General features: G+C 43.1%; 1 protein-coding gene across 1 annotated transcript; it reads left to right on the top strand.

Moving 5' to 3' along the window:
• Positions 1 to 213: 213 nt before the first annotated feature.
• On the top strand, positions 214 to 27812 carry tprn (taperin). The gene is made up of 4 exons (XM_049737189.2): positions 214 to 2594; positions 22960 to 23161; positions 23790 to 23914; positions 25463 to 27812. The coding sequence occupies exons 1-4, from the start codon at positions 531 to 533 to the stop codon at positions 25523 to 25525; spliced, it is 2454 nt and encodes an 817-aa protein (XP_049593146.1). The 5' UTR covers positions 214 to 530; the 3' UTR covers positions 25526 to 27812.
• The last annotated feature ends 157 nt before the right edge of the window (positions 27813 to 27969 follow it).

The following is a 27969-nucleotide window of genomic DNA, read 5'->3' as shown; positions in this document are numbered from 1 at the left end:
CAAAAACAGCAAACGCACAAAGTAAAATACGATTGTTTCTGCAGTTGTTCCCTCGTTTTTCTGTCTACTTTTAAACGAGGGTTGTTTTATCTATGCAGATGTAAAGAACGCTTTTTAAAAAAAAAAAAAAATCACCAAGAAAAGTCAGGTGATCTTGAAAGCCATACCGTTTGATTGACAGATGCTTTTGGCCCAGTCAACAATAGAAACGGGTGTGGTTTTGCGCCACTGTGACGAAATGGGTGTGTTTGCAGGACCCAGTAGCCAATCAAGAAGCGAAGAGGAACCTGGAAGTAGCTTTTACTGCGGCGGGGAGGCGGGGCGGTGTTCGCGGAAAACAGAGCGGAGCGACGGAAGCGGTGAGATTCGAGAAAAGAAAAAGATAGGGTGGAGAGATGTGTGGGATCGCACTGTGAACGATACCGCAGGTACAGTCGAACGCAGGTTACGTAGCTGCACCAGGCCGCGGCAAGACCGCAGTGAAGCCTGCCTCCTCTACACCACCTTCCCCGTGTAATCCTCGCAACGCAATGTCTGGCGGAGGAGAGTTAAGGTACACCCGCAAGGAGACTGGACAAGAGAGCCCGAGGATGCCGGCCTGGAAGCGAGAGATCTTGGAGAGGAGGAAGGCGAAGAGCGGGGGCTCAGGGGGAGCCACGGAGAATGGCGCAGGTGGGAGTCTAAAACGCAGTAACGGGGAACAAACGATTAACGGTGCCAATAGTGGCGTACTTAACCGAGACGACTCGCACACCGGACGAAACTATTCCAACACGGCGACCAGTCAGCACATCGCCAACAACAAAGAAAAAAGACCGGTGGCTTTGGAAGGGACAGCGAGAAGTCAAGTTGACGGACAAGAGAGCTTGGTGCTCCAGGAGAGTCTGGGCCCGCTGGAACAGAACCCCTTCATCAAGCTGGAGAAGGAGCGACGGAGGCGACAGGACAGGGAAAACGCCACTCGTCCGATCCAACACATTTTGGAGCTTTACGGTAATGTTCCTGGAATACGGACAATCCGAGCAGAGAATATTCTCATAATCGAGTCGGATCCCGATTACGACGGCGAAGGAGTAAAAAGTCCCATTTGGCAACAAAACGGTTATAGCTCAATGAATGATCTGTTGGACAGAAGAGGGAATGCTATAACTGAGATAAGAGCAAAGGAAGTGGTCATTTATGACACTACGTTGAGCAAGAGCGAGGAGAACTTGAGCACCCTCGGTCGACCGAACCACAGAGACCCATCATGTGAGGCAGGTGAGGGTCAAGGGATGGTGAGCCGAATACTGCAGAAATTTGACTCCAACTACGGGAAGCTGCAGAAAAAGTCTCACAGCACAGAGAACCTGCTAGATCTAGATGGAAGTGCCAGCAGAAGACAGAGAAGCCGGGCCAAGCCGCAGCTCGATCTGATGCCAAAGCCCAAAACAGATTGGGTCAAAAACTTGAGCAGCAAGCAGTCGTCATCGCCTGTCCTCCTGAGTTCTCCAAAAGCAAAACCGCATTCTCCCGTACTTGAGACGGCCGGTCCTCAGCACAACATTGAATCTTCTAAACCGGCGTCCTCCTTCCGGCAGCGACTTGAAGAAAGCGGCGATCATGGGACAGCGGCCACACCAAGAGATGAACCAGACGAGGTGCACAAGATGATTTCGGAGGTGATCCTCAATTCCACGGTGCCATCATCAATGCAGAGTCGTCACACCGTCTCATCCAAGGTGTTGCACAAGTCACGTGACTTTGAAATTTGTCCGTCCCCTAAGCCAGACCTCTCCCAAATACCTGATGAAGATACTCAGGCACGGGCCCTGGCAAATCTGCGTATCCAGTCTAAAAACTCTTTCATGGTGATTCCCAAGCGACATCTTGCAGCCACATTTGAAAGTGGCCATACGGCATCACCTAGCCCTGCTCTAACGTCTCCTTCTGACAGAGTGGCAGAGCAGCCTGTGTCAGGAGTGCCATCTTCTCACATATCTACACCTGCCGTAATGCTCCAAAAACTGAAGGATGCAAAAAACGACAAGGAAGTGGCCCGGCTGTGTACGCCCCACTCACTTCCGTCTGTTGCCACATCTCCTTCATCGCCTTTGCTCTCGCAGAATCTGTCTCCATCTCCTACCACACTTTCTCCACCTGCCTTGACTTCTCCTCCCTCTTCTCCAGTTGTCCCATTATCACCCACTTTGTCTCCACGTGCCCTTTCATGGGACCCTTCGCCTCCCCCCACAACTGTAGTCACTCCTCCTGCAGAACATCTGCCTGTCACAAACATAGATGACATTGATGTGGGACCCCCACTTCGTCCCCCTGCACACAGCCCCATAGCGCAGAGGAGGAAGGGGAACACTTTTACTGTGGTGCCTAAACGCCGGGCAGAGGGTGAGGTTAAGCCCAGTTCACCTGAACCCCAAGAAGATCCCTCAAGTGACGCCTCACCGGGATCTACGCCCCCTCAGGCCCCATACACTCAACTGGGCTCTCTGCTTAAGAAACGCTACCCAGCTGTAGATGAGATTGAGGTCATCGGTGGGTACCTTTCCCTCGGAAAGTCCTGTCTTTCCAAGTCGGGCACCCTTGGCAACAAGAAGGTATGATTTACAAATGCTACGTAAACGAAACAAATGTCATTTATATATGTCTGTGTGTGTGTGTGTGTGTGTGTGTGTGTGTGTGTGTGTGTGTGTGTGTGTGTGTATATAGATAGATAGATAGATAGATAGATAGATAGATAGATAGATAGATAGATAGATAGATAGATAGATAGATAGATAGATAGATAGATAGATAGATAGATATAAACCAACAAAGTTGCTCTCAAATGAATTACATTTAAATAAATAAAAGTTAGAACAAATGTCATTTATATATGTGTGTGTGTGTGTGTGTGTGTGTGTGTGTGTGTGTGTGTGTGTGTGTGTGTGTGTGTGTGTGTGTGTGTGTGTGTGTGTGTGTGTGTGTGTGTGTGTAGATAGATAGATAGATAGAAACTTTTATAAACCAACAAAGTTGCTCTCAAATGAGTTACATTTAAATAAATAAAAGTTAGAACAAAAGGAAAAAAATCTTATCAAGCGTCATGAAAGTTTCATCTGATCCAAGTTCTATAGAGCCTGCCAGTCACAGGAAAAACTCTAGTTGCATTTGCTTCCCCCTGGTTGCTCAGGGTTGTGCCGACAATTACAAATTGTCACTTGCCACACTTGACTTGCCCTTTGCAGCAGACTATCAAGAGGTGTGGCCTCACCACTTACACGTAGCATTTTTTAAAAAAAAAATTTGGCACACCGCCCTGCAAAGGCTGGCTGCACAATCTCATTAAAGCACGGTTCGTTTTTCAAGAAGAGAAGGGTATTCAGCCAAGAAAGAAGCTGTGAACCTGTGTTGTACAGTTAAAGCGATGATATCATGACCGATAATGTGTTATAATTAGATGGTAGCAAAGTCTGGTTCTGGTCTGGTGACGCTTGCTTAAAGTGTTTACATACTATGTTCAAAAGGCCTTAAATTGATCATGATGAATTGCTACAGGAGTTTATGATTGTCAGACAAGTGCGGCGCTCAATTAACCTGCATGTCAAGGATTATTTTTAGCTTCATTCTGTGTCGCTCGTATTGGTTGTTTAGCTCGGTGTTTCGTGGTGTGTAAGAAAGAGGTAACCGTGGCAATATCGGTTTAGTTTACAAGTTGATGACCCCTCAGTCTCGCTGCACAATATATAGTATAGTTACAGCACTTTACCAATGAATTTGTCTGCAAATAGATCAAGGTGGGTGTTTCAGCCTCTCACAATGTTGACCTGCTTTAGGGTTTTCTTGACCTGGCATGCTGTAATCCTCTGCTTTCCAACGCCAGCCTCTTTTAAGCAGTAGAATACAGTAAACGTAGCCCACCTACTTGTTTTTGTATTTTTATTTTAAATTGTATTAAATGGAGAGTGTGTGCTTGAATCCATTATAATCATCTTTTTTGCCAACCTCGTTCACTTTAAATTAGCTGATGATCTGATATTTTCCAGGCAATGTTTCAGATGCATCCTCGAAACACGCTTTCCTATTACTGTGTTCATTTGATGACACAATCAAGCAATGTACGTATTTCTAGAAAATTTAAGCAGTATGAGAGGCTGAGGAACAACTCAGTAACTTGAGGGATGGGTCCAGGCTCACACCTCCATCAACCCTTCATCCCTGTGTATGTTTGTATCATGGTAGCATAACGCTTGCGTTGCAGAGTTAGTATGATTTTAAATTCTTATTGTATCAACAACTTTGGTCCATGAAAAACAGCAGATATTACTTGGGCTGTCACGATAAAATGTATGAATTTGTTGTTGAGAGGCTGACATTAGAGGATCTGGTAAAAATTGGCTCTAAGCAATTACTTGATTATTAAAATAGTTGTCGATTAAGCTGATCATTGATTACTTGTTGACTAATTGGTTAATTTTGACAGCTTCTTATATTACTGACTCCTAGGGCCTTTGTAAAGATCTGTCCTCTACTGAGGGCACTTGTTAATCATGCACTTTGACTACATTATCATGATGAATGTACTAATACTTTGTGCTTGAACAGTTCTTGGGTGCGAATTTGAACTTTACAGTGGAAGATATTGGTTCAAGATTGTCAAAGCAATATTTTGACACACCTTATGTAACAGCATTGTCATATGAAGACATACTGAATTCTCTCATTCATTGCTCCTTTTCTTTCTGTTGGCTCTTTTCACCTCTCAGTCAATTTTTCTCCCATCCTTTTCTTTCCGGCAGCCGGACTGCACGAGCAATTACAAAAGCATCAAGGCCCCCTTTGACCAGTATAATTTGTGTGGAATTTTTGTTCTGCGTTTGTCAGGCAGGGGACAAGGCGAAGGACTCGGATGCAGAGTCGTATCTATCTGGGATTTATTCCAGCAAGCACTCAGAGCAAAAGTACAAAACAAAGCGCCTCTTGCGAGGGAAAACACGGGGCAAAAAGTACAAACAAAAGGCGTCGCACTGTGGCGAGTCAAAAGGCTAAAAGTACAAATCAAAACGCCTCTTTCGAGGGAAAACGTGTAGCAAAAAGTACCAACAAAAGGAGTCGCACTGGAACGAGACAAAAAGGCGCTGGAGACCCAGGCACAACCAAAAGCGTCGCTCGGCGGCGAGACAAAAAGGAGAGTTCTTTCAGAGAGTTCGGACATCAAGGAATCGCTGGTGGTCGGGACGAGGCTAGACACACTGGCACAAGACAAGGGGAAGACACGGACTAAATACACACAAACGGGCGGGGACACAGGTGATGACAATTAGTCTCGATTACGCGGGTGCACACAATCGGGATCAGGGAAGACAAGACAACCAACACCGAGGAAGGAAACACGAACTGAAACGGAAGGAATGACAAAATAAAACCGGAAGTAAAGTTACGACAATTGACGAGACAAAAAACTGAAAAAATAAACGCGACCGCATGACAGAACCCCCCCCCTAGGGCCGGATCCCAGACGGCCCAGGAGCCCCAGGGTGAGCCGCATAGAAGTCCTCAAAAAGTCCCGGGTCCAAAATATAACTAGGCGGCACCCATTGCCGCTCCTCCGGTCCATAACCCTCCCAGTCCACCAGGTACTGCCAGCCCCGGCCTCTTCTGCGCACATCCAATAGTTCTTTGACGGTGTAGGCCGTCCCACCGTCCACAGTCCGCGGAGGCGGAGGGGGCGCCGGATCCGGCACCAACGGGCTGTCCACCACCGGCTTGACCTTCCCCACGTGAAAGGTGGGGTGGACTGCAAGGGACCTGGGCAAGCGTAGACGCACCGCGGCCGGGTGCACGACCTTGGCGATGGGGAACGGACCCACGAAGCGAGGCGCCAGTTTCCTGGAGTCCCCCCGGTGGGGAAGATCCTTGGTGGATAGCCAGACACGTTGGCCTCTCTGGTACACGGGCGCCGGACGTCTCCTCCGGTCAGCCATCCGCTTTACCCGGTCCCCCTGTCGGACCAGCGTGGCCCGAGCCGCCGACCAGACGCGATGACAGCGGCGCACCAAGGCGTGGGCCGAAGACACCGTCACCTCCGGCTCACTGTCAGGGAAGACAGGGGGCTGGTAGCCAAACACACACTTGAAGGGGGACATACCTGTAGCCGTGGTGGGCAGGGAGTTGTGGGCATACTCCACCCAGGAGAGGTTCTTGCTCCACGAGGAGGGGTTCTGGGAGACCAGGCAGCGGAGACTTGTCTCCAACTGTTGATTAATACGTTCAGTCTGTCCGTTTGCCTCCGGGTGATAGCCTGACGTGAGACTCACGGTTGCCCCTATGAGCTTGCAAAACTCCCGCCAAAACCTGGATACGAATTGGGGCCCTCTATCGGAAACTATGTCTTTCGGGAACCCATGAACCCGGAATATGTGGTCCATCATCACGGTGGCCGTTCGTTTAGCGGACGGGAGCTTGGGCAAGGCGATAAAATGAGCCATCTTTGAAAATCTATCCACCACTGTGAGTATGGTGGTTCGCCCATGCGAGGTCGGAAGCCCGGTGACGAAGTCCATAGATATCTCCGCCCACGGGCGCGAAGGAATGGGTAGGGGATGCAGCAACCCCATGCGGGCGCCGTGGGCGTTCTTATTCCGGGCGCAGACGGGACAGGCGGCAACGTATTCCTTGACGTCTGCCCTCATGGAGGGCCACCAGAATCGCTGCTGGATTACGAACAGCGTTCGGCGCATGCCCGGATGGCAGGAGAGTCTGGAGGTGTGAGCCCAATGGATGACTTGGGATCGTAATTGAGCAGGGACAAATAGTCGGTTCTCAGGGCAGCCACTAGGGGGTGGTTCGTTACCATTGGCCTGCTGTACCCGGCCTTCGATAGGCCAGGTCACGGCTCTAACCAGGCAATGAGAAGGCAGGATAGTCTCAGGCTTCTTAATTTCTGGGTCCGAGTTGAAAACACGGGAGAGGGCGTCAGGCTTTGTGTTCTTGGTTCCCGGTCTGTAGGACAAAGTAAAGTTAAAACGATTGAAAAAAAGTGACCAGCGGGCTTGGCGTGAATTCAGTCTCTTAGCTGACTTAATGTATTCTAAATTTTTATGGTCTGTCCAGACCAAAAAAGGCTGCTGTGCTCCCTCTAACCAATGTCTCCATTCTTCTAATGCCAGCTTGACTGCCAACAGTTCGCGATCCCCCACGTCATAATTCTGTTCGGCGGGCGTCAGCCGTCGAGACAGGAACGCGCACGGATGGAGCTTGTTGTCGCTCTTGGCCCTCTGCGAAAGGATGGCACCTACTCCTTGATTGGAGGCGTCCACCTCCACCACAAACTGCCGCGACGGATCAGGGAGCGTGAGGATGGGAGCGGTGCTGAAACGGTTCTTTAGCTCCTGGAAGGCCGCCTCCGCCTCTGCTGACCAGCGGAAGGGGACTTTAGGAGACGTGAGCGCGTGCAAGGGAGCCGCTGTGGCACTGAAGCCCTTAATGAATCGCCGATAAAAATTGGCAAAGCCCAGGAATTGTTGCACCTTCTTACGTGAGTCAGGGGTAGGCCATTCCGTTACCGCGCTTACTTTCGCCGGGTCCATCTCTACTTTGCCCGGGGCTACGATGAAACCGAGAAAAGAAACGGTGCTCTTGTGAAATTCACTTTTCTCGGCCTTTACGTATAGTTGGTGTTCCAGGAGTCGTTGCAACACCGTCTCGACGTGAACCCTATGGGTCTTCAGATCTGGGGAGTAAATCAAAATATCGTCCAAATATACGTACACAAACCGGTCCAAACAGTCTCTCAAAACATCGTTTATCATGGCCTGAAACACAGCGGGAGCATTGGTGAGGCCAAATGGCATGACGCGGTATTCAAAATGTCCTCGATGCGTGTTGAACCCTGTCTTCCATTCGTCCCCTTCCCGGATGCGCACCAGATGGTAGGCGTTGCGCAGATCTAACTTGGTGAACACCCGGGCTTGCTGTAATTGGTCGAACACGGTCGACATCAGTGGGAGCGGATACCGATTCTTGATGGTGATCTGATTGAGGGGACTATAATCAATGCAGGGACGTAGGGTGCCGTCCTTCTTGCCCACGAAAAAGAACCCCGCCCCCGCAGGCGACGACGACGGTCGAATCAGCCCTGCTTGCAAGGAGGAGTCTATATATTCATTCAAGGCTTGCTTCTCAGGTCCCGAGAGAGAATACAGCCTCCCCTTGGGTATCGTTGATCCCGGCAGCAGGTCAATGGCGCAATCATACGGACGGTGGGGAGGCAGAGAGGTAGCCTTGGCCTTGCTGAATACCTCGGCCCATTGGTGGTAACACGCAGGGACCCCGGTTAAGTCTGGGGTTGGCGCGTCTGGAGCGGAAGGCACAGGGCGCGGGTTAGACTTGATACAGGAATCATGACAGTCGGACCCCCATCCCGTTATTTCCCCTGATTCCCAGTCTATAGCGGGGTTGTGGCGTTGAAGCCATGGATACCCGAGAACGAGAGGGTTCATTGGTGAGGTCACGACATGTAGACGTATGTTCTCCTGGTGGAGGCCAATTGACAACGAGACTGGTTCGGTTATGTGAGTTATCTCAAAGAGTGCCTGTCCATTGAGTGCCTTAGCTTTCACGGGAGTGTTCAGTAGCTCAGTCTTTACCCCGCACCGGCGAGCAAATGCCCAGTCTATCAAGCTTTCGTCTGCTCCTGAGTCTATTAATACTTCGAGTTCTATCTCTCTTCCCGACTGGGTGATCCTGCCCTTGGGAAGCACTCGCCCCGGGGACAGAGCCGCCGAGAAGGCGCTTACCTTCAGGGTCCTCCTCACTGGACAGGAGAGAAGGAGGTGTCCGAGCTCGCCGCAGTAGTAGCATCTTCCCTCTCGGCGCCGCCGTAACTTCTCCTCCTCTGTTAACTTGGCTCTGCCCAACTGCATCGGTTCTGGCTCCTGGCGCTGCCGATCCCCGTACGGCCTGGAGTGGTGAGCGTCAGGGCCGGCTACTGGAACGTAGGCGGGAGCGTTGCTGCGTCGGTGCTTTCTCCACTCTTGCAGCCGGTTGTCAGTGCGGATAGCCAGAGCGATGAGGGCGTCGAGGTCGGTGGGAAGATCTAAGGGGATTAGCTGATCTTGGATGGGTCCTGACAGGCCCCGGAGGAAGATGTCATATAGTGCCGCCGCATTCCACCCGCTCGCCGCGGCCAGCGTGCGGAACCGGATGGCGTAGTCTCCGACGGTGTCTTGTCCCTGGTCTATCTGACAGAGTTGGCGAGCCTTGTCTCGGTCAGCGGAAATGGGATCGAACACCGTTCGCAGGGCCTGGATGAAAGCGGGGAGAGAGTGACAGGAGATGGAATCCCTGGCCCATTCCGCGGTGGCCCATGTGCGGGCCCTTCCCGTCAGGTAGGATACCATGTAGGCCACCTTGGAGCGCTCGGTGGGGAATTCTGCTGGGGAACTCTCAAAGTTCATCTCGCATTCTGTAATAAAAGCCCGGCTAAGGCCGGGTTCTCCGGAGTAGCGCTCTGGAGGAGCCAGTCTGGCACTGCCAGTCATGGGACCTCTTGCAAGGGAAGGAACGGGGGAAGCGACGGGTGTACTGGAGGTCGCTGCTGGTCCCGCGTTCAAGAGCGAGAGCACTTCCTGCATTTGCTGACCCAGCTTTGCTACTTGGGTGGCGACCGCTCCTCTGAAATTTTCTTGATTCCTAGCGAGTCCTCGGATCTCTTCTCCCAAGTCGCCCACCTCCCTCTGGTGCTGGGCGAGCAGTGAGGCATGGGAGCGCACTGTGGCGCACAGGTGCTCCGACTCTGCCGAGTCCATGTCTGGCCAGTGTGTACTGTCAGGCAGGGGACAAGGCGAAGGACTCGGATGCAGAGTCGTATCTATCTGGGATTTATTCCAGCAAGCACTCAGAGCAAAAGTACAAAACAAAGCGCCTCTTGCGAGGGAAAACACGGGGCAAAAAGTACAAACAAAAGGCGTCGCACTGTGGCGAGTCAAAAGGCTAAAAGTACAAATCAAAACGCCTCTTTCGAGGGAAAACGTGTAGCAAAAAGTACCAACAAAAGGAGTCGCACTGGAACGAGACAAAAAGGCGCTGGAGACCCAGGCACAACCAAAAGCGTCGCTCGGCGGCGAGACAAAAAGGAGAGTTCTTTCAGAGAGTTCGGACATCAAGGAATCGCTGGTGGTCGGGACGAGGCTAGACACACTGGCACAAGACAAGGGGAAGACACGGACTAAATACACACAAACGGGCGGGGACACAGGTGATGACAATTAGTCTCGATTACGCGGGTGCACACAATCGGGATCAGGGAAGACAAGACAACCAACACCGAGGAAGGAAACACGAACTGAAACGGAAGGAATGACAAAATAAAACCGGAAGTAAAGTTACGACAATTGACGAGACAAAAAACTGAAAAAATAAACGCGACCGCATGACAGCGTTAAAGCAGTCGCCGAACATTGCCTCAGATGAGAGCTTTGGGCTGGGTTGTGTTTTTCCCTGCAAAACCAACTTTTTAAAAAAAAAATTTTTTTAATCAGGCTTAAAAAGAATGGGCCACACTTTATGGCTTTACTAAAGTAGAACATAAGTTCTTTCTTTACATTTTCCAGAAAATATATTATTCCACATCAAGTCCTGCTGTACACTCTCATTTTAACCAAATGGAGCAGTCTGCATGGAATGCTGGCCCACCTCACAATGTCCTGCTTTTTTATCCATGTCCCTCCACTCTCCTGTGATCATCTTTTTATTGGAAAGGGGAAGCTATGTAGGTCAAGTGCAGCTTCCTTGAACAACGATATGCTTGCATTTGAATAAAATCAGATTGGGCTTTCTCGTGAAATTTATAGCCCAGGATTGAGTCACTTTCCATCTGCGTATTATTGATTGGATAAGGGTTGGGGTTTTTTGTACTTTACCACAGCGACCCCCTCACCCCCCCATGTCACCACAAAATGATGTCAAGATACATCTGGTAGCAATACGTAGACTGGGTGGAGTGGTTTTGTTTTAAGTTTTGCTTTTGTAGACTGGTCATTGTGGGAATAAGGTATTCATCTTTGCCCAGACAATGTAATGAGAAAGAAGGACTGCAATAATGTTGCACAATGCGTGGTAACCTTTCCATTTGTGGTTATTGAATGTTTATGTTGAGAATTATATTTACGCTTTCAAGGTAAAGTTACAATATTAGTTCAATTTTGATTCGATTTGATCTTGAGGTAAATGCTCTGATAATGATTTAGGTAGAAGTACAAATTTATAAAAAATTCAAGAGTAAATTTGGATGTTATGTCACATTTTCTTTTTCAGCAATAGAGCGCCTGAACATAAAAATGTTTCCATAACCTTTTTTTGTTTATGAAGTACAAAAGTAAAAACATGTCCAAAAGAATAATCTAATAATAAGAACAATCTTAAATGTTATTCCCAGTACTCCTGTTGTAATTGTATAGCAGTGACACAGTTCAAAAGGGGCGTGTCTATCTTCCTTTGTGCATATCTGCAATCTATTGCTTCTCCTTAAATTGCTGGTTTTACACAACATTCTATGGTCAAAGGTTGAATTTGCACACGACCAGAAACTGTTATCTTCTGTTATTGGACTGTTAAGTTTTGCAGGCAAATTTACAGGGAAATCCAAAATTACTAAAAATGTCAGATTTAAAAGTGGAAGGCGCTCGCTTCCATACAATGCCAATCACGTCCAAAGGGCGGCGATTCAATGATTATGTTTACATCGACACATTTATTCAGATTAAAAACCTGATCGGAATGAAAATGCATTATGTACACACCCCAGGTGGAATATTCTGATCGGATCAAGGCCATTGCGATCAACAGTGCATCCGATCAGAATTTTAATCCCAACTCTAATCAGATTAAAGGCATTATGTTAGTGTAAACGTAGACAATATTTTCACCCACCCCTATTTTCCCCCGAGCTGCATTTTTAGGTTATGGTTAGGAAACACGCAATATAGGTAGAGATCCCCACAGAATTTACTATCATTATGAGAGGTTGGCTGTACATTTCAACCTGGTACATATATCGTACATGTCACATAAAGCAACATAGTGCAAATGTAATAAAACAACTGTATCGCCTCGTGCAAACTCGCCTAATTAGCTTACCGGTAACTTGGAAGGGTTAGTATGTTGATCCATGATGGTGATGTTGCATTAAAACAAGAGGTACTAAAATATATGAGTCACAAACTTTTACAGATGTGTGGTGCACATTAAAAAGAAGTCAGTCCTATAAAGGGCGGTGTTCATCTTCTTCTGAAGGAATACTGTACCAGTGAGTCACTCCTCTTATTGACTACTACGTTGCTGCTGTTGTGGTATCGCTCAACTTCCTTTGTTTGTCGAAACCATTGTGTGTCTATGAATACTATGTGTTATTTTAGTTGATCTTAAATGCCATGTTCTACACAGGTTTTAAGTCCCCTGTAACACAGGAAGGCTCACAAAAAGGGCACGGTGATGCCTTTACGTCATGCGCGAGAGCTATAGGTGTGAAAGTCCATTGTGTTTAATTATTTACCACTCTGCAGACATTCCCCATTTTTCCTCCCGTACACTTCCTGAAACACTCCACCCCTTCTATTTACAAAAACAAAATACATCAGTTCATATATGAGCTTAATTATGAAGTGAGATTTTTTTTTTTTTTTTTATAAGATATGAAGAGTAGTTCAAATAAATAAATACAATAAAATAAAAATGGTGGGAGTGGCAGTGCCCTCTTAAAGTATTGGAACGGCATGTTTTGCCTCTTTTCTATTGTTGGCCTTGATACCAACTTTCTTTGTATTAATTGTGTTTCTGTTTTTGGATTTGCCATATTCAAGTGCCATGTCATCATAATGCTGACGAAATAGTTAACTAAAACAAGATTTTGTCTCAATTTGAATAGAATCGCTATTTCCCATCATAAATGAACTGTTTTGTTGATTGTAGATATTCAACATAATGAAACATTACAGAGTTGGGATATTTAACAAATATGTCAACACATTCACTGATGTAATTGTTGACCCTAATTGGCAACACCCTCCCCCCTCAAGCACATGCACACACACAGATTGGGAGACCTCCAACCTGACAAGACCCTCCACATAAATGAGATAGATTATGTCTGCAGCTATGTAGGAAGGGAAGAGCTGTGGTTACAGCATAAATACGTATCATACACGAGATGTTTTTTAAAAGGCCCTCAAATCTCACTTCCTTTCACCCTGCCCCAGGCTATTGCAACTCTTTAAGTTGCACTGTTTGTGTGAAACCACAGAGTTTTTGTAGCATGGGTTTGCTGTTGACTAGACTAGAAATGTTGTTACAAACATGTAAACTATACATCATCATTAAAATTAAGAAAACTAAAACAACAAAAACAAGGTGAAAGTCATTTAAATTATGACTTTGTATAAATATTAGGTACAAACATAATGCAATCTACTGCACAAAATGGGAAGTAGTCTGAAAAGTAAATCATTTGAATGACAAATACCTACTGGCTAGTAGAAGCTCTACGGCAAGTGCTTTGTATTATTGTAGTCGGTGCAAACTATTTATACAAATTCTCGTGTCACTTTTTGGCTGCGCACATGGCCACTCATGAAAATATAGTAGACTATAAATATATATAGACTATAGTTCTTTGCAATATTCTCAAGAAGTCATACTCAGGTTTGTTTTCCGACACAGTCCTCGGGCACGTGCACAAGACAACGTGCAATGTTGGTATGATGTTGGTGAATTCAACTAGCGAAGCCCCTTTGTCATAGTAGGCATGTTTAAGTCTATGGTCTGTGTGTGTGTGTCCTGTGCATGCGCTGAGCAAATGGTTGTAGGTGCAGACTGAAAACTTTTTTTTTACCTCTTATTGAACTTGTGTATGCTGTATTTGAACGTCAAATCTTGAGAAAAACACATTCAGCAGCAGTGTTTGCCACCCTCCCTTGCCCTTTATGATAAAAAAATGTTTCTGATTTGTATTTGGTTTGTCACAGTGCACAGACTGCCTAAATGTTTTCATTTATAGTTATGAGTGTTTCATAAGTCAGATTTCTAGTGAAGTGTTGATATTCTTAAACATTGCTTAAATGAGGATTGACGCTATTCCTCTGTTTATTTTCCTCCTAAGGGTCTGCTTCCTCCACTCTCCCGTTTCCCTCTTGTCATATAACCATGGCGCCTGTCGCCATGACAACTCAGGCTGTGGCCATTCTATCCAGTCATTAGCTTTCCTGGGTATAGGCGCACACTTTCTCTGTCTGACTCACACCCACCCACTACGTCAGTGTTGACGTCGCAATTAAAAAAAAAAAAAAAAGCTGTCGTGAGTGGCAATGATGATGGAAAACTGAAATGTCATGAAGATGCTTCAACTAGGGCTCTTACTGTTGCATATTTTCAATGTGTGTGTGTGTGTTGTGTGTGTACATTAGTACATTTGTTTGAAGATGCAATACACAACCACTCATCCACATCTCCTCCTCATCATCTGATCCACTCACACTCATCTCCAAAGAGAATACGACAAGAGCATCAACTCACACTATCTTGAGACTTGACAGTATAAACACAGATGCTTACTGGCTCTGCCGAGTGCCATATCTGCAAACATCAGACACCTACACGGCTGAGTGAGCTTCCACACACTAAGGTCAGTGTTGTAATGCTCGATAGTGGATCGGTTTAAGAAACGGCATATCTGATCCAACCTCATATTTACTGAGAAATGTGCCAACGCCCTGAGCGCATGTAGAGTTCTGAATAGCAAGAGATGATTTTGCTTAAAAGGAGGCCATCTAACTAATATATCAGGAGGCTTCATTGTCAAACAGCATGGTGAGGCTGACTTTTTTTGACAATGACTATACCTGTGCTATCAACACAGAACATACATACTTGATTTTATTAGGGTGGTGAGGGGTTGTGATGCTAGTAAACGTAAAACGCGGTAACTGTATTGCATGGAGCAATACATTTCATACATGAAGTTATAGGACATTAATCCTTGTCAAATATGTGTTTGCGTTGCCAATAGTTGAATGTGTGTCATATTTAACATGCACATTTATATTGTTGTTGTTTTTTTGAAAAGACAAACCGTAACTTTAGATTGTGTGTAAAATAGTAACATCCAGGTCAATTCTTCTTTTCTGCCTGCAATGTGTTGAGCATTGCTGGTTGATGTTACAATTCATAGTAACATGTGACATTATTTACTAAATTATGTAAACTAAACAGAAACAAATTGTAGAGTAGATTTGCTAGATATGTTGTAATAAATTATGCCACCGTGATTAAATGTTTGCAATTGCTATAAATGGTTACCTATAGGCAGCTCGGTGGCGCACTGGGTAGCACGTCCGCCTCACAGTTAGGAGGGTGCGGGTTCGATTCCACCTCCGGCCCTCCCTGTGTGGAGTTTGCATGTTCTCCCCGGGCCCGCGTGGGTTTTCTCCGGGCACTCCGGTTTCCTCCCACATTTCCAAAAACATGCTTGGTAGGCCGATTGATCACTCCAAATTGTCCCTAGGTGTGAGTGTGAGTGCGATTGGTTGTCTGTCTCTGTGTGCCCTGCGATTGGCTGGCAACCAGTTCAGGGTGTCCCCCGCCTACTGCCCGATGACGGCTGGGATAGGCTCCAGCACGCCCGCGACCCCCGTGGGGACTAAGCGGTTCAGAAAATGGATGGATGGATGGTTTGAGAACAAGTTGGCCAAAATTATTGTAATATTTTTTTCATAATTCCCCACTATTCCTGTTATGCACGTGGTGCGACATTATCTGGCATAATTCTGCAGCCATAATCTTACTATTAGGACTAGGTTGTTGCGCAAGTATTGCAGTACTTGCTTGGTATGAGCACATGGTTACTTTAGCATTGTTCACCTCAGGCACTCATGCAACTGCATTTAAACTCCTCACCTGCTGTACATACTCTGCTAGTCTAATATTATCTAGCTGGCAGGAGATTAGCTCTAATCACATCACTAATCATGGGCCCTTCTCCTCTAAGCCGCCATACACCTTAACGTGCCCATAGTTGCAAAACATTTCAGTTTCAATGTACTGCATATGCCAGAGGTAACTGTTTTTAAAACATACGTAATCATGCATACTTTTCCATGTGTGCCTTCAGTAGCCAGTGAAGACACATTCCCACCCCTCTTGTCAACTTGACATATGTTTTTAACACGCTGCACTGCTAGTCAGACAAAAATCATATAAATACAATACAATAACCTGTTGTCAACTAGAGCTGCTACTTTAGATTGTGACTCTGCGATTAGCAAAGAACCTGTTTGTGTGCGTGTGCGCGTGCGTGTGTGTGTGTTTATTAGGAAAAACCTTTTGCTAGTTTAGGACGTGCAACACTGCTTGGCATGAAAAAATAAAGTCCCTGCGCAGCTGTCACGGTGCCAATTGATCAGGAACTCGTGAAAGCATTAATTTGATTTGTATGGCTCTTTGTCGGCAGCACTGGTTAGCACATCCACCTCACAATTTGAAGGGTGTGGGTTCGATTCCACCTCCGGCTCTCTCTGTGTGGAGTTTGCATGTTCTCCCCGTGTGGGTTTTCTCCAGGCATTCCTCCCATATGCCTTAATACACAGGTGTCAAACTCAAGGCCCGGGGGCCAGATACGGCCCGCCACATCATTTGATGTGGCCCGCGAAGACAAATTGTGCATCAAATTCGTGTGTCACGACTAGAATTGCAAATTGTCTTCGCTTTTAATAATATATATATATTTTTTTATATTTGACCAGATTTTACTCATCTGATTTGAAAACGAATTATTTGTCAGTTTGTTTTGTAGCTTATACTGTATATAATATGAGGTGCTCATACATTTATTTGGGTTGACAGTCATAATGGCCTTCCGAAAAAAGCTATGACTACAATGTAGCCCGCGAAAAAAATGAGTTTGACACCCTTGCCTTAATACATGCATGGTAGGCTGATTGAGCCCCTAGGTGTGAGTGCAAGTGTGTATGATTGTTCATTTCTGTGCGCCCTGCGATTGGCTGGCATCCGGTTCAGAGTGTCCCCCGATGACTGCTAGGATAGGCGCCAGCATGCCCGCCATCCCTGTGGGGAAAAGCGGTAAAGAAAATGGATGGATGGATGACTTTGGTATTTTCCTTACTAAGATAGTAAAATACTATGCTAATAACAGAAATAAGACGCATAACGTTTGGCAAAACTCAAAGATGACTTTCTATAGTGCTTGGACTCATTAAGAAGGGAGGGAAACGGAAGCCTCTTGATTGACGCAGGGTATACCCTGGACTGGTTTGTAGTCTGTCGCAAGTTGGCAATGACATCTTTTAAGAAGTTCCCTAATAGTGGGTGCTGAGCGGTGAAAAGAGTTTTGCGCTCTAAGTACCTCTGATTCTCACCATAAAAATTTGTGAGACAACTGCAAATTTGAAATAATGAAATTGGAAGTAATAGTGGAAGGGTTGGCTGTTCAATAAAATTTTGCGACAGTTTTTTGCATGTGCAAACCTTTTGCAAATTAGACCCCAATTGACATGAGTTTCAAAAATCAACTGAAAATTTACCTAATAAATCTAGACAAAGGTTTAGGGCAGTTCTGTGATTTTACTGATTTAAGTGCAAGTCAGCTTTCATCACTTAATGCCAAGACAGATCCATTATGTAAAAAAAAAAAAAAAATGTTGGGTGGCTGGGAGATTAAACATGACGCATCTGTTGCTGTGGCTGTTGTAACTCCCCTGCCTTGTGCAAATTTAAAAGCTTATTTTTTAAATGTTTATGTGAAATTAAACTTGCAAATTGGATTCATGTTTCTTTGATATATTCTACTATTTTACACACCCTGTAAACCTACTACTGTAGTGAACATTTTTAAAATGGCGATTGTTCTTTTTAATGTTTATTAACTAAGCTGAATTTTGTGTTGGTCTTGAACTCTCTTCAAAAGCAAAGACATTAAACTGCCACACTCGCTTCCTCTTCCATTCATGCTCATCCCGAGGCATCCAGTCTTTGATGAATAGGAAAACAAAAGCGACACAATGAAAGAGTTGTTAGTCTGCCCATATTCCAGATCACTGACTGAGCACACGATGCGAAACGAGGAATCTTTCAGCGTTGGGCCCCCACTTATATTCCAGAAAGACTCACTTTTCCTTCCATAAAGCACATTTTGTCACCTAATCCGAACAACGATTAGCAATATTACATTTCTCCGGTATGGTCTTATAGGTTAAATGCAATGTGAGAATTGACGCTTTCAGTAAAAGGCAATGTAAAAGACGAAGGGGTCCCAGAAGAGAGCTTGACCTATTCATAGACTGGCTTAAGAATTCCTCTGAGAACAGTGTGCTATGATGCTAGAAAACAAGTCACTGTCAGAATCAAGGAACCAACTATTTAATGGCTCAGTATGGTAAAATGTAGCACTTTTATTAGCGTTGATTTCACATGTCTTTTTCAATCATGCCATTGAATGTCTATAGCTGACGCTACTGACGCTACACTTCAATATGGACGTGCTTGTTCTACCTTAAAACAATCATTTGAAATATTACTACTGATTCAAAATGATTTTACACTGTCACTTGTAGAACAAATCAGCTGTAAGGGTTGCAAATAAATAAATACAATGCAATACCGTAGATCAATTTTAGAGCCAAAACTCAATCTCTTTCTTACTTCATATAGAAGTTCTTTATAAGAAAATGACTTGATGGGGGTTGTAAGCTTAGTGTACAAAAATCTTTAAGTAAGGAGATGTGGTTCTTTTGTTAGAGGTCATTTTGGAATGATGCAAATATAATTTTATGATTCACTTTTCATTTTTGAAGCACTTGTTTGTAAATCTAATTTTAAAGGCTGTAAATAATGTGTTTTATTTGTTTGTTTGTTTTTTTGTTTGTTTGTTTGTTTGTTTGTTTGTTTTTTTTACTTGCATTTATAAACTAGTCTTAATGCTATTTGCTCTACACAAACCAATAATATTTATTTATCAATGGCGGCTGAGGCACCTACTCTTTGAATATGTACAGTCCTAATTGATTGGTTTACCGGCCCAGTCTATGTTTTTTACGTCCTGTGATTGGTTAATGAGGTCTACATATTACGTCTACATCGCCCTGTGGCAACACAAAATTTACAGATTTTGGGATTCGGTCCGCACAAAAGGCGCACCTCTGGTTTTTGAGAACCTTAACAGCTTTTAATGCTTTATGGTGCGGAAAATACAGTAAGTACTTCTTTTTCATATGTGATTGACTAACAAACTGTTACTAATTATTTTGTGGTCCACATCATTCCATCATTCAACAAATTAGTAGATGGTAATGGTCTCCGGCAAGCCCCACCTATCTGACATTATTGACATTTTTACCAAATTTGTAGGACTTTGTTTTCGAACGCACTGTACTTCCCAAATCAAACGCTACGAACATTTTAGCTAAGGTGCTAACTGGGAAATGGTGACAAGGAGGAAGGACCTTTGTTGGCTTGTGACCTTGTGATTGAGATTAGAGCAGATTGAGGTCTTGGTTGCAGCAACGCGAAGTATGGTCCTAAAAGAGCAGTCAGCTGACTCCTTTAGTCAGTACAGACAACTCAACAGAAAAGCCGATTATTGTGTAGGTCAGTGTTTCCCAACTACACTAGTGTGCCTTGAGAGATGTTCAGCTGTGTCGTGGAAAATGTCTGATATTAATTACGGAGCGCATCGTAAGCAGAATCGCAAAACCACTGGTGTTTTCCATATGGAAACTGGCAAAAAAAGGGGGCATTTAATTATAATAAAGTGCAAGTTTTATATACATTTAGTATAGGAAATCATATCATTGGAACATACATACAAGACAAATAAAGGTTTAATACAGAGTGTAAATATGGATAACAGTATACTCCACTGTTGGAGTCGGCACACATTTGTTGAATTAAACCTCCCCACAGATGTAAAGGTGGCTGAGTCACACTCATAGTAGCTCATAGGTTACTTCCTGATACCTTGCCTGCAGTGATTAGATTAGATTAGGTTAAACTTTGTTGTCATTGTGCATAATATAGGCATATAGCCAGAGATTGTAACAGTTTTTTTTTTTCCATGGCTCGAATTAAGGTGGTGCCATTATTGATCACTTGCACGTGTGCATATGCTGTGTATGCCAATGGGTAAAAAAAAAAAATATTTTTTTTTAAATAAAAAATGACATTTCTCCCTTCTAGTTCTCTATTGAGCTTTTCTTTTTTTTATAACTGATGTAAAAATATAGTATATTGGTATAGAAAACCTATTTTACAGCCAGATGCTGAACCCAATAAGTGTCATGCTTAACAGTTAAAACACATTATTTTGCACTTTATTGCAGTTTATTGTGAACAAGGAAGATTCTCTATTGAACAATGACAGTTCTACCTATTGTCAGTAATACATCTTACAAAAGTAATGATCATGTATCAAAAGTACGAGTGGTATTGGTTGCTTGGTATTGGTGAGTACTCAAATGTTAAGGTCTTTGTACTGGTAGCAGTGTGAAAAAAAGTGGCATCGACTAGCCCTAATTTTACTGATGCATTTGAATGTGGTCCTTACTTGAAAGTACAATTATGCATTAAAAATGTAGTATCAGTCTACCGCCTTTTCCTAATTTTTTTTCTCTATTGCTAACATATGAGACTAATCGGAAACTTTTGTGATACCCTTGAACCTGTCGTGTCACAGTACTTGGAGCTTTAAACCTCGGAAACCGTTCATGTTGCCTTACTCGGGTGCAAAACTCAGTATAACACTGCAGAACCTTGTTTGCCACTTTACGATTGCCAATTAACCATGTCAGACAGCCTGCATTTGGAGGGCCCACCCAAGACAACAGGCGTCCCACCTTTATATTTATATATTTATATATTTATATATATATATATATATATATATATATATATATATATATATATATATATATATATATATATATATATATATATATATATATATATATTCCAATACAGCCAGCAGTCTGAACAAAGTGCACATTGGTTACCCGATTTGAAAAGCAGCGTCAAATAAGACAACTGACATGTTATGGCTGTGAGCAAAGGGCTGTGCCGTGCGATAAGACTGTCTAATCACAGCACTGTAAGGAAGTACTAAACTGTTGTCCTTGTTCGCTGTAATAATGAAAGCAAGAGATTAAATGCTTCTCACCAATACAATCAAATATGGGCTTTAAATGAGAAGACATCAAACTTTTTTTTTGTCCTGATTCACCAGCCAGAAGACCCAGCAAAGTGGTCAGTCAACAGCTGCAGGAGGTTTGGTTAAGTCCACCAATGGGACCTACCAGTATGAGTACTCAGTTACTCAATGTAGTCTCAGATAGGCATAGTACTGTACAAGTACTAATACAACTTGTACTTTTGAGACAGGAAATTTTCCCCCAAAACAATGACGTATAGTGTTCAAGAAAGACCTATTTAATGCTAATATAGCAATGGTCTTTAAAATTGCTTGAAATCAACGCCAATTTTCTATACCTTTAATTTCTCGTTTCTTGATCCTGAAAACGGCTATGAGAGGGTGGACGATGCTGGTATTGGCAATACCTAATAATAAAGCTGGTATCGGTATCAATACCAGTATCTGGCACAGCCCTAATGTTTATGATTGCTAGGCAAACACTATTCCATTTTCGCCAATTAGAGTAAGAATTGTGGGTTTAGATCTCATCCCAGGCCCTCATGTGTGAAGTTTGCACGATCTCCCAGTGTTTTCAAATTTGTTCTCCCATGCCTGGATGACAAGACCTGAAATTCCTCCAGAGGTGTGAATATGAGAGTGAATGGTTTGGCGATACAGAATGTGCCCTGCAATTCACTGGCAACCATTCTAGTTTAACTCCTGTCCCAAATCGGCTGGCATAGGTGGAATAGGCTCCAGGAAAACAAGGACAATGAGGACACGGTCTCTACAAAATGGATGGATAAATAGATTATGCAACAACAAAACACGCAGTGATGCTGCTCTCATAATACTGACGGAATAACTTTCCTCTAAAAAAATCCATCCATGCATCCATCCCTCCATTTTTTGAAGCGCTTTTCATCACGTAGGTTGCGGGCATGCCAGAGCCTATCCCAGCTGACTTTGGGTGGTTTGCTGGGACACCCTGAACTGGTTGCCAGCCAATCGCAGGGCACACAGAAACAGCCATTCGTACTCACACCTACGGACAATTTGGAGTGGTCAGTCGGCCTAGCTTTTTGGGATGTGGAAGGAAAACTGAGTACCCAAAGTAACTGATATACTGCATACATTTATGGCTAAAATATTAAGCTAGATTGATAAATTTATCTTTTTGTCCTAGAAAATAACTCTGTGAAGTTAAACTATTACCAAAGGACAGAGTATTGTAAAACAATCAAATACTCTGCCTGTAATTCCTATCTTTGTGGTTGTAAAACCTAAGAGACCCAAAAGAATATATTTGTTTTGAATAATTGGCTCAACCGCTTGGCAGATGTTTTTTCTGTCAAATATTGTCCTCAAAGAAATTCATGGCGGGCGGGGGCCAGTAATGAATGTCTTTGAAATATTTCCTCACACTGTAATTTAAATGACATAAATTTGATTGTAGGTGTTAATTTACAGAATATCAGAATATTGTTTGCAGTTGTTCTATAGTTGTGCTTACGAACCATTTTTTTGAACTTGGAACATTTATTTGAAATAAACAGGAGTGTTTTCTTTACTGCTTGCTTCACTTTAATTTCTCGGCTCTAGTGTTTCATTTTTGGCCTATGCTACAAGCCTCGAACATAAAATAGAAACCAGAACCCCCTACCTTCCACCTGTCTGCTTGTCACATTTGTTGTGTAGCATAGTCACTATCATAATTGTTTTCATGCAAAAGTTAAAGAACTTTAATGCCCATCGATTAATTCAATATTCTTTTTAAATTGTGTCTCATTCAGCTGAAGATATCCTTCAATGAGTCAAGTCTCCACAGTACGTACGAGTACCCGTCAGAAAGCAGCACGTGGGACAGCGGCGAGGAGGCAGACGAGGACAAACATGAAACAAAGGTCACTGAAGAACTGCCCAGCATGGTGGGACGCATCCACATCCCTCGTCCCAGTTTCACAAGCTCCCCCACACACACTAACAACAGCAATGGTGAGCTATTGTTTAATTGATGTAGCAGTGGGCAAGTTTAACGCCTAATAGAGATGATGTAAGTGTGAGAATAGTGACCCTTAGTGGACACCTTCTGCACTACATATTCACCAACAACCCAAAAAAAGTTGTGGGGCTTGAATGATCCAAATTAGATGCATGCATTCTTATTACTAATAACAAATGATTGTGTATTTTCTCGGTACAAAAAATAAATAGTCACCCACTCTTATAATATCCATCCATCCAGTTTTTCTGTACTGCTTGTCCTCTCGAGGGTGGCGGGTGCACAGAAGTCTATTTGACCTGACGTTGGCAGTGTAATCTCTGAACCAGTTTCCAGCAAATCACAGGGCACACGTGGATTCAATCTTGTTCAATCGGCCTCCCATGACTGTTTTTTGAACGTTGGAAGAAAACGCAGTTCACGGAGAAAACCCACGCAGTCACAGGGGGAACATGCAAACCCCACACAGGAAGGCCATGCTAACCAGTGTGCCCCACTGTGTTGACCCCCCCACCACCACCACTCTTACTCATTTTGAGAAATAATAATAATAGACAAACAAAATTTTGTTTGCAAGTTATGTAAGTATTATCAACAATATGTCTATGTTTTTATGTGTAGACCTTGCAAACTACGTTCCCAAGCACTCGATAGACTTCAGCACCTGGCAAGAATACAAGCAAGAGGACAGTGTTAATAAGGAGGAGTCCTCTTCACACCAAACACAGACAACAGAGGAGGTCATGGTGAGAGCTCAGCACCATTTTTTTTTTTTTCGTCAACCCATTGTGTGTGTTCTGTAGTTTGACGTTTGATGCACCAAGGAGCAATGAGGTTAAATTAAAGAGCATATACAAATGTCATTGGGAAGGTAAGAAATTACTCAAAAATTAGGTTTGTTCAACCAGGTGCAGGATTTGAAGACTTTTTTTTTTTTTTTGTCAGTACAATTTATATAGGAAGGTTCATGTCTAAAATGCAAAGCATTTTCAAGTTATTTTCAACTGATCTCAATACAGTTTAACGGATGTTAGGTGTGGAAGTAGCGGTATTTGGAAAACATTTGTATTTGTTCATTCATTTATTCACTTATTGCCTTTCTCCGCCACATCAATGGACTCCAATCAAAATGTGATAGAAGTGTACAGTGAAACCTTGACCCCCAAACTGAGTTTGTTCCGTGATCGAGTTTGTAGGTCAATACGTTAGTCTGTAGTATAAGTGATATTTTTTCCCCTATTAGAATGAATTTAAAATTAGTGTTTAAGTGCTTCACCTTCAAAGACGTGATCATTCGCTATAAGAGTAGGTGCTTGAGAGCCGGGAGGCGGGGGAGAATCCATTTAAGTAAGCTTAATTTCTACATTTGCCACACCCTCTTCTGACTACCCTCGCTGCTTTTTGCAATAGCCTTCTTAGAAGACATGATTGACTACAAAAACCGGATGAACTTGTCAATATGCTAACACACCGAGACAAACACAGAATGTGGCTGAGCTAAGTGTAGAGACAAAAAGGAAATGCGGTAAATGAGACCTGACGCGCTCTGACAATCTGGAGTCTTTGGTTTGTATCTGGAAAAGTTCGTAAGTTGAAGGGACGTTCGTAAGTGGAGGTTTCACTGTATACGTTCAGGTTAAATTTACACATTTTTTACTCCATTTCAGAATTATTTTATGTGCTGTACGTCTTCATTTGTAGGACCACAAAATCGTTTAGATTTAGGAACATAGAGCAATTATCAGATTCCGGAACCTAACTTCAACTGAATTTCGTAATTTGAATGAATGAATTTGAGTGAATTTCGCTCTTGCGTTGCTATCACTAATCTATGCTTTTGTAGTATTAAGGCATAAATACTGTAGATACTTGTAAGAAAAATGCTTAAATGTTAAACTTACAAATGTTTTATCTAGAGCAGAGGTGCAACAATGAATCGACAAATCATCAAGAATAAAAAATTTCTGATTTTCACAGTCCTCCATAAAAGCTGATTCTTTTTGTGTTGAATTAAAAGAAGACATTTAACTTTGGAAAACGATGATCGACATTTTTGCCTATTTTATGACATTTACGGAACAAACCGGTAACTGAATCACAATGTTAATGCAGTTTTTGCACTTTCTATTTGAAAATATGACAGTGATGCTAATCAAAACATATTTTTAAATCTAATTATTCGATTAGGTCTCATAACTATTGTTAGCTGCAACGCTAATCTGTATGAAAACCTGCTTGTTGTGAAATTTGTCTCGTGAAAGTGAATATATATATCTTTTTTTTTGCATCCTCAGCTAACACCAGCAGATAGTTCGTCCCTGTCAGACTACAGTAGCGAGCCAGCTCTCTACTTCTGATCACTTGGTCTAATCAGCACAAAAGTAGCACCTGATCCACTGGACCAATGGGACCGACACCGAACGCCAGCGAGGACTGCCATACCTGGACCTGAACCACTCCTAACTTTGCCGGGCTTAAGCACACGTTCCCTGAGGCCTTCAGGGAACAGAAGCCACGGTACCAAATCATCCAAGTCGGACACTCCGTCGTATTCGTTTTGGTTGACAAACCTAAAAAGCAGCTGGACTGTCTTTTTCCAAAAAGATCCTGGACAGTTGATCTGTCAAAACATCCCGACTAAACTAAATAGTTTATCAGCATCTAGATAGATGTCTCTTTCTTCAATCCCTTCCATGATTTTCTTTTATCCTACGATAGTTTACACTTGCATCTGGGCGATGCGGGCTTTTAGTCCGAACTTCCAATAAGAGCAAAAAGCTGCCAATACCCATGTGGAAGTGACGCCACAGTGACAGTGTTACACAGCTCCGTAAATTTAAGTTAGCGTTTTCTCGCTTGGAGTAAAACGATGCAAAATAAAAATCTGAAAGGTGCCACATAATTTTGTTTTTTTTTACGTGCATGATTTGTTTCAGTTGAACCAACGGCTTATGTTGTTCCGCTTACTGTAAGGCTTCCTATTGCCTTTTTTTTTTTTTGCTTTTTGTATCTTATGGCAAACCGTATTGAAGCTGCTGGACGGTTGGTAGAATAGCAGGCAAACTTTAACGCAGTTCTTCATAATGAGGAGGCCAAGTATGAACTACATCAACACGTACCCTGGAGGAAGTTTTTCTTTATTTGTAGCAACTCTCATTTTTTGATAAATGCTTGAAAAAGTGCCCTTTTGCCAAAAAATGTCTGTATTGCTGGTGTGTGATGTAAAGTATATCACCCGTCCGAATGTCTCTGCATCCTCCTCCTGAGCTTCTTGTGTATTTATTGCTTCTCAATGTTAAAGTTTGCATGTCTTGGACCTGCTTATGCATCATTTTGTATCATGTTTTCCGTGTAAATGTAGAGGGCGAGTTCACTAATCAGCTGACACCAGACATCATCTACTTTTACATTCCTTTCAGGAGAAAGCTGGTCCACTAAAAATAAACAAAGGTGATGTTTTGGTCACGTGAAGTTTTAATTAAGACATGTTTGGGGTTTTTTACTGACAGAAATGCACCGCGTGTTTTTTTTTTTTTTTGAAACTCATAATGCCAAGTGATTAAAGTGTTGCTGTAATTGCTTCCGTCTTTCTTTCCATGCAACCTTGGCCAGTATTGTTGTACAGATTTATTGTGACACCAGATTATTATGATTAACTTTTATTTTCTGCTCGTCATCATCCTATGACCTTTTTCAATGATGTTGTGAGACTCTGTGGTAGTCCGATGACTTGTAATTGCCGATATGCAGTCTTGGATGCGAGATTTTTTTTTTTTTGCATTGTCGTGCTTTTTGCATTATTTTGCACCTCATGTGAAGGAATAGCCAGTGACAGACTACATGCACTTAAAATGAGTTTTCTTTTCTCTTGTTTATTCAACACTCAATTGTATTATTATTAGCATAATCATTATTATTATGTCCCACACAGTACCTTGACTAAACAAAACATACCAAATTTTACAGACTGGAATGCAGAAGGTCATGCTTTTTTACATTCCAGTTTACACAGCTGAATGTATTTTTATCTTCTATTTTGAGTGAACGGATTTATTCAGTCTCTCTGTTTTCCAGCGCATTCAGCATTGAAAGTACAGTATATATAAAAAAATGTGCTATTAGTCCAATAAGTAAGGAATAGTTTAAACACTCAACTTAATGGTCAAAATGTCTTAGCAAATGTGGGGACACTTTGTGTAGTTAAGACATGAAAAAAATTTTTTTTAAAAACACTACCTGTGGAGCAACCCAGTTCACCGTTGCCTTCAGAAAAAGACACATGAAGTTCTTTGTGGGGATATTTCTTCTTGTCTTCGATCTGTGACCCAAAGGACCAAAGTGGAGTTCCCAGCGGTTTGACACCAGCAATAACTTAAAAAAATGGCAATTATCAAGACAAACAGAAACTACGACTTGTAAAGTGTACCGTACGCAAAACCAGCAATGTTTTCCGGGCTTTTTTTTCACTCCCTCTTAAAAACTAATCCAATTGTGGTAAAACACTCCATTTTCTCCACTTTAAATTTGTTTGTCTTAAAGTCTGCATTGTCTAGGCTGTGTAAAATTATTGATGATTTGAACAAAAGTGATGTCACATTTGTACAGATGTACAATAAATAAATACAAAAATGGAACAAAAGCAAATCTCCTGTGTGTATGTTTGAAATAATTTGCAAAGTGTGAAAGTGTCATCCAATTATTAAAAATCCACAATGGGAACTAGAATGACTTAAAAGTGTCAAAAGTAATTAGTCAGATGAATGATGGCATCCAGTACCATAACTTCAAATAACTTGCCTAA

The sequence above is a fragment of the Syngnathus scovelli genome, chromosome 13 (genome assembly GCF_024217435.2).
Source record: "Syngnathus scovelli strain Florida chromosome 13, RoL_Ssco_1.2, whole genome shotgun sequence".
Lineage (NCBI taxonomy): Eukaryota > Metazoa > Chordata > Actinopteri > Syngnathiformes > Syngnathidae > Syngnathus > Syngnathus scovelli.
Note: the sequence above shows the minus strand (reverse complement) of the source record. Positions and strands in the feature narration are given on the sequence as shown.